The sequence below is a fragment of the Cuculus canorus genome, chromosome 1 (genome assembly GCF_017976375.1).
Source record: "Cuculus canorus isolate bCucCan1 chromosome 1, bCucCan1.pri, whole genome shotgun sequence".
NCBI classification, from domain to species: Eukaryota; Metazoa; Chordata; class Aves; order Cuculiformes; family Cuculidae; genus Cuculus; species Cuculus canorus.
In genome coordinates this window covers 95,430,971-95,451,055 of record NC_071401.1, presented here as the reverse complement: position 1 = coordinate 95,451,055, position 20,085 = coordinate 95,430,971, and the positions used below count along the sequence as shown (strand labels likewise).

At 40.4% G+C, this 20,085-nt stretch overlaps 1 protein-coding gene across 2 annotated transcripts in view; it reads left to right on the top strand.

The window, feature by feature from the left end:
- Positions 1-735: 735 nt before the first annotated feature.
- MORC3 (MORC family CW-type zinc finger 3) overlaps positions 736-20,085 on the top strand; it is a 30,228-nt gene continuing 10,878 nt past the window's right edge. The window contains exons 1-9 of one of the 2 annotated variants that reach the window (XM_009567103.2): positions 736-853; positions 6,094-6,166; positions 9,411-9,543; positions 10,622-10,836; positions 11,137-11,284; positions 13,248-13,395; positions 14,575-14,706; positions 14,920-15,039; positions 15,442-15,539. In XM_009567103.2, the coding sequence (XP_009565398.2) occupies positions 815-853; positions 6,094-6,166; positions 9,411-9,543; positions 10,622-10,836; positions 11,137-11,284; positions 13,248-13,395; positions 14,575-14,706; positions 14,920-15,039; positions 15,442-15,539 (1,106 nt within the window). In that variant the 5' untranslated portion in view covers positions 736-814. The remainder of the gene's footprint in view (positions 854-6,093; positions 6,167-9,410; positions 9,544-10,621; positions 10,837-11,136; positions 11,285-13,247; positions 13,396-14,574; positions 14,707-14,919; positions 15,040-15,441; positions 15,540-20,085) is intronic. The other variant, XM_054082269.1, reaches the window with a different exon arrangement.

Here is a 20,085-nt window from a genome sequence, read left to right as displayed (position 1 = left end):
ACAACAGCCAAATCCCATGCTGATTTGAAGCTGGCTCCAGCTCTGCCTGATCCTGCACTGGAGATGGGAAAGGCTGCAAACAGAGGGGATTGCAGAAGACACAGCTGCTCAGCACAGACCACACTCTGCACACGGCGTGATCATCTCCAAACAGTGAACAGTGTCTGGAGAAACACTGAAGAAAAACATGCTGTCAGAGGGATGTTCTGTCTAACTTTCAAACAACACAATTACTTAGATGAAACTTTACATTGGGTGAAGTCAAAAATATTCCACTTTTTGTAATAGTAACTGCTTCTTGTATCAAAATCTCTTGATAATTTGGAGCATTGGAGCCAGCTCTGTCTGATCCTGCTCTGGAGATAGGAAAGGCTGCAAACGGACGGGATTGCAGCAGACACAGCTGCTCCGCGCAGATCACACTGTGCACAAGGCGTGAGCGTCTCCAAAGAATGCACAGTGTCTGCAAAAATAGTGTCTGAAGGAATCCACGCTGTCAGAGGGACATTCTGTCTGACTTTCACAACACACAGTTACTTGGATGAAACTTTACTTTAGCTTAAACCAAAAATATTCCACTTTTTCTAGCACTAACCGCTTCTCTAGAGCACCCGCACTCAGCAGGTACCGCCCAGCACCAACACCCCCCATCACCGCTGCAACCCCGCCCGCCCGGGGAAGGAGGAGGGGCCTAGGCGCGCAGGGGGCGGGGCGTAAGGGACCGGAAGTGTCTGAGGAGGGGGCGAGGCGGAAGTGCTGTCGCGGGGCGCTCCCTCCCCCCCTTCCCGCCCCGGCTGTAGCTGCGGCACAAAAGATGGCGGCGAAAACACTGGGTGGCATCCACCTCAGCGCGGTGAGCGGCGCGGGAGGGGGGCCGCGAGCGGGGACGAGCTTCTCCCGGGGGAGTGGACACTGCCTGGCAGCCATGGGGAGCGGGGCTGCCCGTGCGAGGCCCCATCGGGGCGTTCCGGGGAAGACGGAGGCGCCGCCCGAGCGACTCGTTGCTTTTCCATTAGGGGTGTCGGCCCGGGCTGGGGGCGAAGCCTCCTCGGCTCTCTGAGAGCAAAAGGTTGGCGGCCAATGGCGGGGAAGGGCGGGCGGCGGAGCCTTTTGCCTAAAATAAACCAGCCCTGCTCCTGTTTGGCTCGAACTTTCCTCTCTCGCCCTGCGCTGACCCCGGCGGGTCCCTGCCGGTTGGTGCCGAGGCTGTGCCGGGCGGCCCCGCCGGCGGGGAAAAGGGTCAGCCTGCCCGGCGGGGAAGCTGCAGCCCCTGGGTGGGTTGGTTATTGGGGGTGGGAAATAGGCCATCGTTTGCTTTGAGGTAGTTACGAACATGCTCATCTCTAATTGGAAGCTTGTAAAATAAAGTCGTGGTTGCTTTTTTGCAAGAGACCTAATTACATCTTAACAAGGGTGATGAATGTGCATGCAGCTAAATCCACTACTGTATTGTAGCAGCCTTCCAGTACTTAAAGGGTACCTACAGGAAAGCTGGAGAGGGGCTCTTTGTCAGGGAGTGCAGGGATAGGATGAGGGGTAATGGTTTTAAGCTGAAAGAGGGGAAGTTTAGATTAGGCATTAGGAAGAAGTGTTTTTCTGGAAGGCTGGTGAGGCACCGGAAGAGGTTGCCTGGAGAAGTCGTGGATGCCCTCTCCCTGGGTATGTTCAAGGCCAGGTTGGATGAGGCTTTGAGCAGCCTGATCCAGTGAGGGGTGTCCCTGTTCATCACAAGGGGCTTGGAACTTGATGATCTTCAGTGTCCTATTCAACCTATAAACCATTGTGTAGTTGTGCTTTTCAGTCGTAGTATTGCTTTTTGCTGTCCTTCTGTGACAGTTGGTCATTTTCTTATTGGTGCTAACACAAATGAAGTTCATACTGCTTTTTCAGTTGTCTGATACATCACTGATGAAATAGGAAGATTTTTAAACCCTTTCTGACTTCAGCTATCTATGATTAAGTCATGCTCATAGATAAACACACCTGGTTCATAACCACTTACAGAATAGTAGTAAGAAGCTGAATTGTTACAGTAAGTAACTTGTCAAACATTTGAGTGAAAACCTTACATTAATATGTTCTCAGCACTGCTTAAATTAATATGCCATTATTGAGGTTAGCTATAAATGTCATCTACTTGAAGTTCAAGAATTTTATTTCAAGTCTTTTAGTTCTTGTAAGCATTTGAAATCCCAAGTTTGTCTGGTATATTTTATTAGAGAACTTTTCTCCTCCTTCTTGAGATAACACAATGTTTTTTAAAAAACAGAAGAAGAGAGCTCTTATATTGTTTTTAATGTGTTGTTAATCTTGAAAAAAGTACGTATTGCAAGTCAGACTGCAGACTTAAAAATTGTTCTGAAGTTGAAATCACTTTATCAGGCTGAACTCTTACAGGTGAGAAATCCAAGCTGAAGTTTGTGCAATTGGTAACTGAGTTATTGTTAGAATGCTGTTTGGATTTGTTTGTCAGTAGTCTGGATTTTATGAAAGCTGTGATTTTTGTAGATTTTTGCTAAAGAAGTGAAACAGCTCTTACACTTTTTCAGTAGGTTGTGTCCTAGAGTGTAAAGGCTCTATTTTCTAGAGAACAGTAGAAACCTGATGGTGACAGTCTCTTCTGTCAGCAGCTGTTCTTTGAAAATAGGTTGGGTTTCAACAAAATGTTTACATTCATTTCAGAAGCAGGCAGTGTGAGCAGGCCTGGTAACTCGTTCACACACTGGCATTTATCTCCTTCTGTTGCTCTGTTAAATTTTCTGCTCAATTGCATGGTAAGACAGATCAGGGAAATGATCCAGGTCAAAAATAAGATTTAAAAAATATTTTTATTTTGGATCAGTTCCCTGATGTGGTTCATTGCACAGTCATGTAAGTGGACTGGTGTAACTGCGAGGGAGGAAGAAAGGAGAATGTATCAGGAAAGAAACAAGCAGCTAGGAGGGATAAAAACAAGGGCAGAGGGTGGTAAATGTCAGTGGGCTTGTTCACCAAAAAGTCCCAAAATACTTTTCTAAGACAAGACATTGTTCATTTGGGAGTTTGATTTGTGCATGCTTTATGACCTGCAAGGGATAGAAAAGTTCCAGTTTTCTTGGAAAATTAAAATTCCCAAAGCCATCTGTAACTTTTGAGAGAGAAGCTGCTCTATTCTTAAGTATTTGTTGGTCATAATTTCAGGAGATGCCCATCTTAGTGCAGCTGAGGTTATAATGTGCAGTGTATATGCAGTTTGAGGGAGAGGAAAGCTTAGTTTTATCTCCAAAAGTCATTTGGCTGCGCTTGGCCTCAGGAGAGAAAGTGAAACTAACCGAAACCCACTGAGTAGTAAAATGTAGTGGGCCCAGTGAACAAAGCAACTGAGTCATCTTGGTGGCGGAAAGTGTGGAATCACCAGGGAGCTCACCCTTTCCTACTGCGCTCATTGAACTTGATTTGTTCATGAGCTGATTAAAGTGGTGGTTTGTGAAGTAAAGTGCTAGGAGATGAAATGGGCTTAAATACTTCTTGATGAAATCATCAAGAAATGAGTTGTTGCTGACAGCTGGGTATGTTCTGAACCAAACTATGGCAGTAATGGCCTTAAACCATTATTCTGTTTTTTTTTAAATCTGGTTTTGCTGTGTGCCAGCATTTCAATACCTTGCACGAGCAAATGATATCTGCTCTGAGGTAGCTGTTCCTGTGAACTACCCTGTGGGATACTCGCTTGCCTTTTGCTGGGAGAGATATTAGAGCCAATAATCAGTTTCTTACAAGTTTTATATTCCTACCTGTATCTTGCCATTGTGTAGGAACAGTTTTAAGTTCCTAGTTCTGTGTATTGCCTTCCAGCCTTTCTCAAAACTTCACCACTTGAAACTGCGATCCGGAGAAATCAGCATAATTCTTGTGTTTGCTTATAGAAGATGCTGTTTCTTTAAAAGACAGTTCTTTTCAAAGTTAATCAGTAATATGCAGTAGTGAAACGAGGGATGGAGAAGCATTGTGTTAAACAGGCAACCTATGAAGAGATTTTCTTGCCATATACATGCACGCTTTGCTTCACAGGGATAAAAAGGATACGTATTTGTGATTATGTCAGTGTTGGTGACCCCAAGATTCCTTCCTTCATCAGCATTGTCTGGTGACCAGGGGAGGTTCACAACTGAACGTATGCCTCTATCAAAACTGCTTCACTGAGTCCATATTACCAAGGTTACAATGCTAGTAGTAATTCCAGAGATCCTAGTCCACCTGAATTGTATGGTTGGAGTTTTGCACTGGCTAGCAGCAGGGAAGTGTTTTAGCAGCTAGTTGAAGGGATGCTGCATGCTTGAACGCGCGTCTGTGTGGTGGGTTTATTTTTTTTTTTTCGTGTTACTGTTTGTTTTGACAAGGAAGGATTTTGGGTGGGGACGAAAGAACCCCATTTGTTTCTTGTGTGTTTTGATCATGAAACTTAGAGGACAAAGGAACATATTCTGCCAGCACTGTAAAAGATTGAAGTGAAGAGAATAATACGGAGATTTTTAAGATCCACTGAGTTACTGTGCAATGGAGAAAGAAACTGAAAGATCCTCTTAACCATGTGCTATGAAATATGTGAGGTTTCCGTTAATAGTTTTGATCTAATTTTTTTTTCTTCATTTCTAAATTATTTATAAATACCTGTTAGGAATTTTAAAGGGGGACACTGAGTTAACCTGAGTCAATTTACCAGATTTTATAAAATTGGAGTTTTAAAGCATAGGTGGCAATGAAGAAAATGAAGTCTATTCATACTTGTACTCTAGCTCAATGGAGATATGCAGGGATTAAGTTACAGTCAGAAAGCGTGCCCTGTTCTCTTGTAACCTTAGAGTCAACCTTGGCAATTGATGTTGACCTCAACTAGGGTTACTGCCTTAGTCCTGCTCTGGTACCTTGTAGCATTGTTCCATTTTGCTGATAAGTGAATTTTGAGACCAGAAGTGGTTTCCTGCTTTTATTTAGACTTTACTAACTATATAAAAGTGCTTGTCATTGTAACATTTCTGTAAAATTCATGAAGTATGGATATGTACACAGTATTTTTAATTATTTTTCTGAATTTATATATATTTTTGTATTATGTATATTGTATTATTTGGTGTAACTGCACTATACAAGAACTGTTTTCAGCGTTATTCATATTCATAGATACTGCTTTTTGTGCCATCAACATAGCTATGCCAGCAAGACTTAATCGTGTATGTGCAGTGGGTTAGCGATAAAGGCCTTGTAGAAGTATAATTACAGATATTCTCAGTGGTAATGTAAATGCTACTCTGTCAGTTCCAGCTGCTATAGTTCTCCAAATATTGCATTGAGAAATCCTTAAGTTATGTGGATATTTAATGATGGGTTTCCTAGTCTTTTGATCTATGTGAATATATATGAGCCCCGGCTTTCATAAATTACTTGAGAATATCTTTGTCACCAACATCTATAAGATACATAAATAGGTAGTTAATTTACATATTCTTATCTAGCCCTAGTAGTGTTGCTCTGGTTACATCTTGTTATAAGTGAGGATAAAATGTATGAGATCAAATTGCCAGAAGCTTAAAACTAGTTGAGAAAATCTAATGGGTGATTTTTGATCAATATGGGCAATGGCAGCAATGACATCAGACAGTGAGCCACAGAGTATATTATGTGCTGCTCGCTTCTCAGATTAAGTTTAATACTCATGGTTTAAGATGTACATTTCTAACTTCTGAAAGTATGCGCCTCTGTTACTAGATTTGGACTAAGGCTTTGATGTTTTCTGTAATGTCAAGCATCAGTATATAGCAATAGTTCCTTAGATTTTTATAATGATAAAGAGAGTTTTATAGGATGACAGTGTAACGCATGCTCAGAATGAAGTATGATACTGTGCTGAATTCTGTATGGCTCTTTGGTCTTTAGTAGCTGTATTAATGTTCCTTTTAGCAGGTGTTAGTATGATGATACCTAGAAGTAAATTACAGCCTTTTGGTAGTGTTGTACAAACCAGCTTCGTTTAATGTTACTTTATTTAACATACTGTATTCTGGTTTGGTATCATTGAAGAGCACAAACTAATGCCATTGTTGTGGTTTATTGCAGCTTTGTCCAAAGTTCTTGCATACCAACTCTACCAGTCACACCTGGCCTTTCAGTGCAATTGCAGAACTCATAGGTATGTGGATCAATAGTTTGCCTGAGTACTTGATGTTAGTATCTTTTTTCTTATTGTAAAACTTTTTTCCTTCAGGTAGGGAAAGGAATTGATCCTGTTGTTACCATTCAGAATCTTACATTTATTTTTTTTTTTGTACAGTCAGATTGACTTTTTTTCTTAACACCATATGTATTACCTGGCATCAGTTGCAGGGGCCTTGTAGAAATTGCTGATTTCTTTTTACTGAATTTATTAAGAATTGCCAAACAGAAGACTGTGGGACCAATTCCTTCTTTTCTAGTCCACCAAATGCAAGCCTACTGCTTTTGCTGTTCCTGGGCCCAGAGAGTGCACATTCCAAAGGTGTGCATGCACATTCGCATTCTGTACAGACACAGTTGGCGGATTAGCACAGACAGCAAGACAATAACTTTGCAAGAACCCACATAAACACAAGCAATGCTCAAAACGTGAACAGCACAAATGACCTTATTCTGTTCCTGCTTCCTGGTTAACCAGGTTTAAAGTTCATTAGTGGCACATATGCATACTTTCACTCACTTATCACTTATACTTACCGATGTTTCTGGATGTTTCACAAAGACCTGGGAGTCATTCCACTACTTGTATCCTGGGCTTTTTACCAGTCTTTGGCTTAGACCTTTGATCTCAATGGTTGCTTATTTCTTTGATCTTGTTGGCTTGTCCAGCCTGATGTTTGCTAGCAGAATGAACATGTACAGGTGCACACTGAGAATAGAGCACGCTCATGCATGATGTTAGAAATAATGTTTAGTCAGAATTACAACAGGGTAGCACAGAGTCCAATCATATAACCTACTGACTGGCTGCCAGCTTGCACACAGCCAGCCTGTGTAATTTGTCCTCCCCTGCCCATTGTACCATTCTTCTCCCATCCACTTTGACCTTTTTCTTTTCTTTGATGCTTCCTCAAAACATCCAATAACAACTTTTTCATGTTGTCACAATACCCCTCTAGCATCCTAATTTTCTTCTTTTGGGTTGCCAAGTTTCTGGCTGAACTTCTTCAGGGTTATATGTGAGTGGTTCCTTTTAATGGTCGATCCAGCAGTGTCCTAAGAAGTATGGCTCTTCGTAACTGTCTCTGTCATCTGCTGTTAGCTAGGGCTTGTATATCTGTTTAATTTATTAGCTCCTGTTGATTGTCTTGCCTTTGATTTTTTTTTTAATAGCTGTTAATGGGATATCTTCAGAGTTGCTTGTTTCCCACATTGGAGAATGATTAGCATACTTTCTTTAACTGGTTCCTCAAAATAAAGGTGTGGTTTGGAGAGACTTGCCAAGCTTATCTAACAGTTGGCTGCTGCCAAAGGGAGCAACTCTTGTGGTCACACATTCCTTCGCTTCCTGTGAATGAGTTTTGCTATTGCTAATACAGAAAACTAACCTAACAAAAGAAAGCAGGAATTTTTTCAGCTAGATCCAGCCAGAGCTGTCACAAAGGAGGAAACCAGAACCCACGTGGCTGCAGGATTGGCTGGCTGGTGTGGGGGTAACAATATTAAGTCATTCCAGCTCTTTTATCACCCCATCCCATACTTGACTGGAATGACTGTAAATGTGTTGTGGAAGGCATGCAAACTTGTCTTTTTCCTTTGCCATAGTTTGTCATATGTGTTGCTTTAATAAAGCCTCAAAAGCGTAGCAACAAATTAGTTGTAAAAGCTCCTACTTAGTCATGTTGATTTTTAAGTATGTAGTATTTCATGTGCTATGTAAGGCTATACCACATGTGAAGTTATCAAGTAATATAAATACGATTTTAGTTGATGCAAATTTGCCTTAAACGGTAATGATCTGCATGCTAAAATTTGCCTTCTGAGGTCTGATCCCTCCTGTCAACTTTTTGCGAATTATGTTGATGGCTTCTTCCATTAGTCCTCAGTCTGGGGAAGATGAGGGGGAAGAGATGTGTTATGGCAGTTGAGATTTAATCTAGCTTTGCTGCCAAGAAATGTTTGTGGAGTCATGGTTTGTTTGTGGTAGTAGTGTTGCAAACTCTTTCAATTCCTGTAAAAGAAAGTTTGGTTTAAAACATTTGGTGTAAAGACTTCCCTTCTGTGAAAGTCATACCTTCTTAGAGTTGAACAACTTGCCCTAGCGGAATACATATTTGTGACAGTGAGCTGTGTCAAATGGAAGTGATAGGGTAGCAGACCAGTGGTAATTTTTTTTACTGAGATCCCTTGCACCTGCGAAATCAAAATTCCGGGTTTTGCAGAACAATGTGGGATGCAGGGACATGAGCTTCAGGTTTTTTTCTTGTCTGTTTTTAGTGTCTCAAATTTGATTATGTGAAGCTATGATAGTATTTCGAATGTGATTTCCCAATTAAAGCCTACAGCAGGCAAGGTCTTGTTACAGCCATGTATATTGATGTGCTGTTGTCTGCATTGTGGACAATAACCTAGGCTCGTGAGAGAGTCAGAAGGATGTTTGCATGGCTGGGAGAAAGTACATGTTGCCACATCTACTTGGGAGACAGGAAATGAAAATAGAAACTTGTCTTAGTTTCGTTTTCTGTTCTGGCATTTGAGCTGTTCCCCTCCACCTAAATTTTTGCATATGTATTATAGTCATCTGTAACAGCTGAGAAATGGTGAGTTGTTTTCAGGCAAGGTTTGCCAGGTTTTGATGCAGCTGTATCATTGTAATCTTTTGATTTAATGTTTTAATCTATAAAGACAACAGTGGTTTAGGAAACTTAAGTTTTAGCAGAATGTTTACTTAATTGAAAACTATGGCTTTTTGCTTCTGTGCAAAAGTTGATTAATAATCAGTGGCTTGGTTGAGAAACTTTAATCTATGCCAGCACAAAATTTCTGCAACCGTATTACATACCTAACTGGATCTGAAAATAGCCACAATTTTAGAGCACTATTAGTTTAGCATGCGAGTCTTCAGGGTCATAGGCCCACAATTAGGGAACTGCAGTAAGCTGCCATATTCACCTAGTAAGCATATGTGCAAGCGTAGCACTATGATAAAGGTGGGGTAGCTATTCAATATAGCTGTTTGACAGTGCTGCAAGACAAACATTTAGCAGATTATGTTTATAATACTGGTAGATAAAGGCTCCATTGTGTGTGACATACGGATTTAAGTAGTTTCGAGTTACTGTCTGATGTCTTTGCTGGAATTAAACACTTCAAAATATGTTCACACTTAAACTGTTCAATTTTTGCTTTATTATTCTACTGTTTGCTTTCTTTCTCATCAGATAATGCCTATGATCCAGATGTGAGTGCTAAACAAATATGGATAGACAAAACGGTGATAAACGACAACATATGCTTGACGTTCACTGATAATGGAAATGGTATGAACTCGGAGAAGCTGCACAAAATGCTAAGGTGGATAATTTCTTTTGCCATTTTTTTTCTTGTGAAAATTCTAGCTTCTAGTTCTGTTATTGCTCAGCTTATTCCTTTTTCTTATGTGTAATCGACTAATTTTGTTCATAAACTTAACATTTCTGAAAGTGAGTGATTATCCAAATGAGACTTTAGAATGAAGAGATGCTAGTAAAACTTCCACACACATTCGTCAGTGTATTTTTATCTTAAGACTTTCTTGTACTCTCTCTGTCAGCCTTCACGCTTAACTTTCTGTGCAGTGGTGGTGCTATGTGAATTCTGTTTAGGGCCCTTTGGCACAGATAAGGAGGGGTTAATATTTTTTTTTTATTCAAGATCGCTTTAGCGAGCAAGAGAAAGGGACATAAAACTCGCATCCGTTGGAGTATTGAAAATAGAAGAACATTTAAGAGAATGTTATTTATATTCCTATGGTTTGTCTGTTTGTCTTTAAATATTCTGTAGCATTTGAAATGATCTTTCTGCAAATTTTCTTTCTAAAGTTAGCAGAGAGGTTGCTGTTCAATTGATGTTATAGTACAGAAGATTAATCTACCTGCAGATAAATCTCTGGGTTTAAAGTTGAGTTTGATTTCAAACTGATTTTTCTTTTTCTGCTACATACTGTAATCAGTAATCGTTGCTTTCTAAATTCAGTGTTCTGTATAGTTACTTGTTTTATGTTACATGTAATGTATAATTACAAATGGAAAACTTGAACCTCACACGTTTCTGAGCAAGTGGAGGGGAAAGCTTTAGGAGCTTTTCTTTCTATTTATTGTGAAGTCACTTAGAATGCTGTAAGAATGCGTATTGCTTAGTTCAGGACAGATGTTTCTTTTCCATACTTAAAGATGAAGGTAAATTTTTGTTATTTCTTATGTGGCTTTAGCAATGTTACTTGGGTAACTCTTGGGATATGCTTAACTGTATATTTAATTGTACAGTAGTCCCTGATATCTAAAACAAGAGATTATTACTCACTGTGTGTTAAGTCAAGTTTGGTAAGTGTCTTTTGAGTTTTCAAGTGTTATAAGACCTTTTTACACTCTTCTAATGTTTTCATATGTTTCAGCTTCGGCTTCAGTGAGAAGTCCGTGATGAATGGCCGTGTTCCAGTGGGACTGTATGGAAATGGGTTTAAATCAGGGTCTATGCGCCTAGGAAAAGATGCAATAGTCTTCACCAAGAATGGAGAAACCATGAGTGTGGGCCTGTTATCTCAGACTTTCCTTGAAGCCACAAAAGCAGAACATGTCATGGTTCCTATAGTGACGTTCAACAACCAACATATCCTTTCAACAATTTCTGAATGAAAAGTTGTGGGTACATGCAAAATTTGCATGATATCAATAGAGGAAACCTCGTTGTCTAGTATTATGGATACTCTAAATAAATTGTAAGTTGTAAGGAAGGCTATAATTTGTTGAGGACTTTAGATTAGTGGGAGCCCCAAGATGTGAAATGAACACCTGTGAAATGAGTACAGGATACTGTTCTAAGATTCTGTAAGTGTTCTGTAGCTACAAGTTTTCTCATCTTGTGAAAGCTTTCTTCATTTGAAGTTACTCTCGTTAACATAACGCTTACGACAGATAAGTGATCCAACAGAATCCAAAAACAGCCTGAAAGCCATCCTAACACATTCTTTGTTTTCTACTGAGGAGAAATTATTGGCAGAGCTGGATGCTATAATAGGGAAAAAGGGAACAAGAATAATCATTTGGAATCTTAGAAGGTAAGGTGAAGTCCAGTCTCTCATATCTCTCATTTAGTTTGCTATCTTTCAATGTATGCAAACATACAAGGGTTTTTTTTTTTGTAGAATACTTCCAGAAGATTGTGGGCAGTCAGGTATAACTGGGAAACTAGTCTCCAACTAACATGATTGAAGGGCTATAATGTTGCATGTGAACTGTTGGTAATACTTAAAGTAACAAAGCAGAAGGTAGGAGAATGTAAAGGACTTCATACTGTTGGTTTTGCCAGAAGGAAAATTGAAATAGATAGTTTATAAAACTGTTATTTCAAACTCATGAAATAATGAATGCAGAAATAAAACAAAGATATTTGTATCTACAGGCAAGTAGTCCTGTCTTCTTAAGTATGGAGTCAACTGTATCCATCTAAACCTTTCTAAACTTCCAAACTCTATCATAAAATAGAGAGAACCAAGTATATACAGTTGTGTGTACTTAGCTGCACTCCTCTCTGATAGTACAGATTTCCAGCCTTTTCTACCTTTGACTTGCTTGTTGTTTGGGTTTTTGGATTTTTTTTAGTTGTTTTTTTTTTGTTTTTTATTTTTTTTAAAAAAGCTATTCCTGTAGCAGTGGCATATGGTTGTCATCGCTTCCTGTCTTCTCTCCCTTTCTTTCACATCTTTGCTACAGCCGTATTAGCAGGGAACCTGTATGGTGGTCTGTCCAGACAGTCATACCTCTGTGATGGCACTAATCGATTGGGAAGGTGTCTTGCACTATGTTCCTAGGTGTTTAGCTTACTGTTTTAATTACGTGGAATAACAAAGTATCCATAGGAAGCAACTTTGCACTGTTTCAGTCTTGTTGATTTGGCACTGTTTCAGTCTTGTTGATTTGGCACTGTTTCAGTCTTGTTGATTTGGCACTGTTTCAGTCTTGTTGATTTGGCACTGTTTCAGTCTTGTTGATTTGGGAAGAAACTAGCTTGTTTTTCTAATGGGCAATAATAAAGAAACTGAAAAGGGGCAGAGGGCAGGAAACCACGCTTAGATGAGTATAGATGAAATGTCACAGGACAAAAAAATATCTCAGCCAATTACAGCAGGTGCAAAGTTTGGGGGTTCTATTTCATTAATTTCTTGAGAGTACTAGAGCCCTGGATCACTTTTTAGCTTAGACTTTAATACAAGAAAGCTGGAGGTAACAACTGTATTTACTGTCTTTGGTTGTTTCCTCCTGCCACCGGCTCCATAAGAAAAACTTCATCTCCTTTATTCTTCAGAAACTAATTTGCATTGCCCGGGTAAACTTTAATTTATTTTTAGGTATGAAGATTTTTAGGAATGTGCGCTACCTCATTGCTTGAGGAACAGAAAATACAGTGAACTCGACTGAATGGGGGGGGTAGCTTCCATGTTCTGAATTTTGGGAGTGCATTCATGGGAGGTTGTGGAAAAGAACACTCTGGGGGTAGTTTGTTTTTTTCTAATGTGTTGTAATTGAATCTATTTTAAAAAAGAGAGCTGTTTCAGTATTAAAAGACTGGAATATTTGTGCCAACTATGATATGTCTCAGTGTTGTGGAAAGGTACTGCCAGCGTACTGCAGTGTGTATATCTGCAACTAAATGTAGTGTATACATCTGGTAAGTGTTGCAATAAATAGTGATAATTATTGAGATGGAAAGGTGTAAGTATCACCTTTGCAGCCTTAAAAATGTTAGGAGGGCAGTTTGTAGTATTCAGGAATTTTGTCTTTACAAAGAATGCATACATCTTGGTCCATCCAGATTTTAAAGCTAATACTAACTGCTTCTGGTTTTGAAGGTTGACCTGCTTAGAATTAAGTTAGAATTTATGAATGTTTCAGCTGGTGTCACTTTTCTTGTATTCCATGGCTATCAGAAGAACTGGTGAGCTTTGTTTATGTGACTTTTAGCAACTCTGTGTTGGCTTTTTTCCCCAAAATTAGTATATTTTTTAAAATCTTATTTCTTAGAGAGAAGAATGAAAAAACAGAGTTTGACTTTGACAAGGATAAGTATGACATCAGAATTCCAGAAGACTTGGATGAAACAGGCAAAAGAGGATATAAAAAACAAGAGAGACTAGACCAGATTGTTCCAGAAAGTGACTACTCACTGAGAGTATGTATAATATTTTTTAAAAACTCTTTCTTTTTGGAAGGTGGAGGATGTATGTTTTTGCTTTAATATAATACACTATGCTAGAGAGATGTGATGGGGGGGTAATGTCAGATTTTAAATATTAACAGAATGTGAGCATTAATTTTGAAAGTTGAAGGTGGAATGTATTTGTGAACTTCTGTAAACATTTGCTGTTTATTTAGAATAAACTGCTGGGTTTTATGTAGTCTTGCAAATAACTTACTGTTAAATGTACCCATCCTTATCTGCTAAGGAACAAGAAGGAAATGTGATCAAGAGCTTCAGAAATGAAATAAGGGAGTGCATGGTTGTCAGCAGAGTAAACATTCTGTTGTATTGCGGGTATACATGCATGTAGTACTGATGCTGTGCCCATGTGGATCTTTGCCAATCAAAACCTATCTGTTTTAAGTGTCCTTTCTGTGCTTCAAAAAAGAGGTAAAGGAATTGAGAAGCTGCTCCCAGCTGTTTAAGAATACATGTGTGCAGGCAGGGACAAGGCCTTTTCTGTAGGCTGATCGACATGACCATTGTCTCTGCTGTTTATTCATAAGCTTTGAAGGCCTTTTTTTATAAGAAAGTACATCTGGAATTACTTCCTGTGGATTTTTTGGAAGTATTATTCCAGTTAAACTAAAACCTTCAATTCAAAGACTTGAAGTGCTGTATCTGCTTCAGTTATTAGAAATTTTAAATACAATAATAAATGAATGCAAGTTACACATGTTTATTAAAAAATGCATAGCTATTATCAAACTGCGTGTTAATATGCAGTCATTTGGAGCAAAATTAATGCACATGCTTTGGTCTATTATTTTTAAGTTTGTAGCAGAGTTTTTAAGCTGTCAGTAGCGGATAAGAGGTTTCTGTGTTTAAAAGCTTGTTTAGTGGTAAAACTGCATCTTCAGATGCTTGATTAACTTGTCATATTCATAAAAGTTGTCCTTCGATTGCTATTCATTTAATATTTGGTATATGTATGCTTATTATGCACACATGCATTTCCTGTTTCTCTAGATTCAAGTTGGAGAAAACCGTATTTTGTAACATTTAAGTTAAACCTGAATTTGTCTTCCTAAACATAATGTGTATTGTAAAATTTTCGTGTCTTGATGGTTTTGGATTTTTTAATAATGGGAGTTGCTATATGTTTTGTAGGCTTATTGCAGTATTTTGTATCTCAAGCCAACAATGCAGATCATTCTGCGAGGTCAAAAAGTGAAAACACAGCTGGTTTCCAAAAGCCTTGCCTTCATTGAACATGATATATATAGACCAAAATTTCTGAATGTATCCTTCGCTAATATTTATATCATTGTACGCTGCATATAATGGTGTGACTTTATGTAAACTGGTGTAATTTAGTTGTTTCTGGGTTGGTTGGTTGGTTGGCTTTTCTTATAAAGATACATTGAAGGGATTATCTCAATATTAAAATTAACACTTGGAGTAACTATATATTTTGGAGATTAACTATTTTTTTCCTTAATATCGGGTAAAAAGGCTAAAACTGTACGAATTACTTTTGGATTTAACTGCAGAAACAAAGATCATTATGGAATAATGATGTACCATAAAAACAGACTCATCAAAGCTTATGAAAGAGTTGGCTGTCAATTAAAGGTAAGAGATTAAAGCTCAATTATTTTAACATCTGTAAAATCATTTTCACTCAAATGTTTTTTTAAAAAAAGAATAGATATTAATGTAGCCGTTATAAAACCATCTTTTAGTTTGTACAGCAGTTAAAATTGTATTAAGTTATGTGCAGTTGTAACACTTGTTTTTGGAGCTAAGCTTAATACACAAAATATGGGCCAAAGCACATCTTTCAGGACAAAAAAGGGGGTGGAACAGGACCTTTTTATTTAGGGGTTTGTGTCAAGATTTCCTTTTTGGAGAGGAGCGATAAGCCGGAATTTTTTTTTTTTTTTTGCCAAGTATATATAGCTTATCTCTGACAAACTCTTGCAGTATTAGCATAGAATACATGTCGTTTTCCTGATATATCTTAATTTCTTACAGGCAAACAACATGGGTGTTGGTGTGGTTGGTATTATTGAATGCAACTTCCTAAAGCCAACTCATAACAAACAAGATTTTGACTACACAAATGAATACAGGTAATTTTATATTTTTATGTACACTTTCTATTGAATAGTGTTGTTCAATCTGAAATACTTGACAATAAAATCTTCTTTGCCAGGTAGTAAGGATAAAATCTTATATTCCATCACTGAACTGCATGCCTCTTCTGAACAGTGGGCGTTTTATGTCTACACTGGTCATACTCCATACTCCATTGCACAGTCAGTGAAGTCTAGAGCATCATACAAATAATTTTTAAGCAAGTGCCCTAGAAGTTTGGTTGCAATTCTACCCTTCAATGAAAAAATGAGCACAGAGTAACTGAGGAGTGGATATTTGCTTGACGTATGACTAAAATTCTGGTACGTTAATCCCATGATATTAAATTTTTAACTTTTTGTTTGGGCTTTTCTTGGAAAAGCTGTATATGTTTTTGAGCCCTTCTCAATTTCTGTCTTAAGAGTACACTTGAGTGCCCTCAAATTCTCTAAGTGACAGAGCATTTAAAAAAACTGACATCCTGAAGGCAGCAGTGATTTGGGACTTTGCTTTATTTCAGTTTTTATTTCTAACTCAAGGTTGCCACTTTTTTACATATTATTATTTTACAAATTATTAGAGATTACAATTGATTTTTAAGCCAGGTGAATTTCCTAGTCTGTTTACTCTGCTGTGAATCAGTTGTGCTGGCATTGTGGAAGGAGACATATAGAGGAGGGCATGAGTTACATGAGCAGTTTTCAGACTAAGGTGTAAAAACTGTGCAGGGAAACTCCTGAATACAAACCTTGAGAATTATTCAACTCTATATTACTTTCTTTCCCTTTATGATGCCAAGGCTATTTTTCTGTGCTGCTTAGTGTTAAGGGGCGTTAGGAGCAGCCACCTCCTCCAGTAGCTCTGTCCCAGGACTCCCTCCTGCCTGCCCAACCCAGCCCAGGCACATAGGATCTCTGCCCAGGCTGAAGGACATGACTGCCACTTCCCTGTTTGCAGGTTCAGCCAGTAGCAAAGCTGAACACACATCCCAGACACACATCCCAGACACACATCCCAGACACACATCCATCCCAGACACACATCCATCCCAGACACACATCCATCCCAGACACACACCCATCCCAGACACACACCCATCCCAGACACACACCCATCCCAGACACACACCCATCCCAGACACACACCCATCCCAGACACACACCCATCCCAGACACACACCCATCCCAGACACACACCCATCCCAGACACACACCCATCCCAGACACACACCCATCCCAGACACACACCCATCCCAGACACACACCCATCCCAGACACACACCCATCCCAGACACACACCCATCCCAGACACACACCCATCCCAGACACACACCCATCCCAGACACACACCCATCCCAGACACACACCCATCCCAGACACACACCCATCCCAGACACACACCCATCCCAGACACACACCCATCCCAGACACACACCCATCCCAGACACACACCCATCCCAGACACACACCCATCCCAGACACACACCCATCCCAGACACACACCCATCCCAGACACACACCCATCCCAGACACACACCCATCCCAGACACACACCCATCCCAGACACACACCCATCCCAGACACACACCCATCCCAGACACACACCCATCCCAGACACACACCCATCCCAGACACACACCCATCCCAGACACACACCCATCCCAGACACACACCCATCCCAGACACACACCCATCCCAGACACACACCCATCCCAGACACACACCCATCCCAGACACACACCCATCCCAGACACACACCCATCCCAGACACACACCCATCCCAGACACACACCCATCCCAGACACACACCCATCCCAGACACACACCCATCCCAGACACACACCCATCCCAGACACACACCCATCCCAGACACACACCCATCCCAGACACACACCCATCCCAGACACACACCCATCCCAGACACACACCCATCCCAGACACACACCCATCCCAGACACACACCCATCTCCCAGACACACACCCATCTCCCAGACACACACCCATCTCCCAGACACACACCCATCTCCCAGACACACACCCATCCCCCAGACACACACCCATCCCCCAGACACACACCCATCCCCCAGACACACACCCATCCCCCAGACACACACCCATCCCCCAGACACACACCCATCCCCCAGACACACACCCATCCCCCAGACACACACCCATCCCCCAGACACACACACACACGAACGACACTGACAGGACTGGGTACAGAGACTGCCATGGACAAGGTGCACTTATAAACAGGACTCACATAAAACACAGGACAGCCGAACCCTCTTTCTCCTCTAGGGCTTGCAGAGACAGGTCACTAATAAAGGCACACATGACCCCCTGAGTACTCACATAGTCCCTCTGTCCTCCTGCCCCTGAATAATACTGAATAAGATGGTGCAAGAAGGTAAGACAGACTGGTGGTCAGGCACAGAGCTCAGCCGGACAACTGTACTGACAGAACCTGTTTTACATGCAACCAACTTCTTTTATACCCTTTTTAATCTACCCACCTTTTTTTTCCTCCCTCTTCCCCATGCACATTGCCTCATCAGTTGGCATAGTTCCACTGGCTCACTCCAAATGTCCTGGGCCCTCACATTTGCTTCCTTATTGATTGCAAAATCCCAGATAGCATGCAGTTTCTTGTAGCCCACAAATTAGTGTGACTGACCAAGTTTGTTTCTGTTTGTCTTTGTTAATGCTAACTGGTCAGGTTGTTTGTCTCCTTCCCTTTTCTTATCCTCCCAACTGAAAAAATAAACATTCTTGCACTCCACATATCCTCACCAGGTAGTGTCACTGACCAGGCTTGTTCTTATCGCTACTTCCCTTGTCAGTCAGGTTTGTCTCCGTTCTTGTTTATGGCTCTGTTGACCATATGCCCTTAAAGGAGCAGGCACTTTCCTTCTATGTGCCCTAACAATTCCTTTAAATGTGGACTTAAAACATTGACTTGCAAACATAAATGGGGTAAACTTTAGCAGGAGAAGTCATTACCTTTTTTTAATCTGCATGTTTTGCCCTTCAACCAGTTGTGGTTCGGCTTCTGCTGGCAACCTGAACTATCCACAGCGCCTTTCCCGAGTTGCTGATTTGTATGCAGCTCTACATATGAAGATAATCCAGAAGCCTCACCAGAGTGCTGTAGGAAACATAACTGTTTATTGCAGAAATTGAGGGGCTGTAACACGATAAATCTGGTCATTACTGCTGTTGAAACAGCAGCTCTGGAGTAAGAACAACAAGCGTATCAAGCTGCTACTGCCACTACAATCCAATCTGCCTGTGTCTTAAAATGACATCCACAGTCTGTGCTGCTCTTTCCAGTGGTATTGCCAGCTTTAAGCAGTCACTACCGTGGTGCTAGTAGAGTTGTTAATGAGAACACATGGTAAAGCAGAACAGGGAATCTGTCAAACTGGGAAAGTGTTCTTGCGTTATTTATTTTTCAATACAGATGTTTCCTGAACGACTTTGTGTGCGGTGGCACTAGCAGCTCCCTTGTCAGAGGAGGAGGAATTGGGAACACTGTAGGATAGTCATTTATATTGACCAAGGTTTGCATTATGTTCTCACAGCCTGGCACCGTGAGCATTGAATGCTTTTTACTTATTTTAAAAATGCTTATACTGTAGTCATAGAGGTACTGTACTTGGAAGATTTTTTTTCTTTATAAAGGTTTTTCTGCTAAGAGTGCTACAGGTTTTCAAAAGGTAACTTTCCAGTCCAAAAGAGAAACATAAAGCATACTCTAATTTCATGATTAGTGTAAGCTGGCACACCCTTCTTCCCTCACAGAAGAGAAATGTGATCCCTTATATGCTTTGCTTCTCACTTCTGCCCTTGTGTTACTTCCTTTTTTTGGCACAGAAGTTTGACTTGGGTTCAGAGGTGATCTAGATCAAAACTCTGTAGGTCAGACTAGTTCACTGCACAAACATTTGTTAGTTCACCTACACTACCCCAGTCTCTTGTTGGAATAAGCCAGGCAGGGAGTGGCTCACTTTCAGGTTCTGGTTATGTAGCCTCTTTACTCTGACTTAAGTTCAGCGTAGTGACAAGAGCCAGCCTTACCTCTACCTCACCTGTGGGGCTTGTTGTTCTGCGCTCTCCTGTGTGTGCCAGCTCTAGTAGTAGTTGAGCTGCACAATGAGCCCTGATCAGGAAATTAATCCAGCTAAAAATTAACCTAGGGTAAGACTGGCATGATCCTTTTAGCAACATGTAGACTTTATACTATGTTAAAGTGATCGTATGTTTGCGATCTCCGTGTAATATTGTTGTGCGTTGACTTTAGAGTAGTTCTGAACATGCAGTTAATGGATGTACAGAAACATCAGCCAAATACACAGATACGTACTGAATTGACAGAGGTGGTTTTTGTACTTGTTTTTTCTATGACGGTTGAAACTGGTGAGGTAGTTTCAGGGTTCGCACTATATGTACGTTCACAGCACTTCTGAATTGAGCAGTCTTGATTTTGGTCTTTGTGCTCCAACTTATATTTCCAGTAATTTCTTTGCAGACAAATGTGACT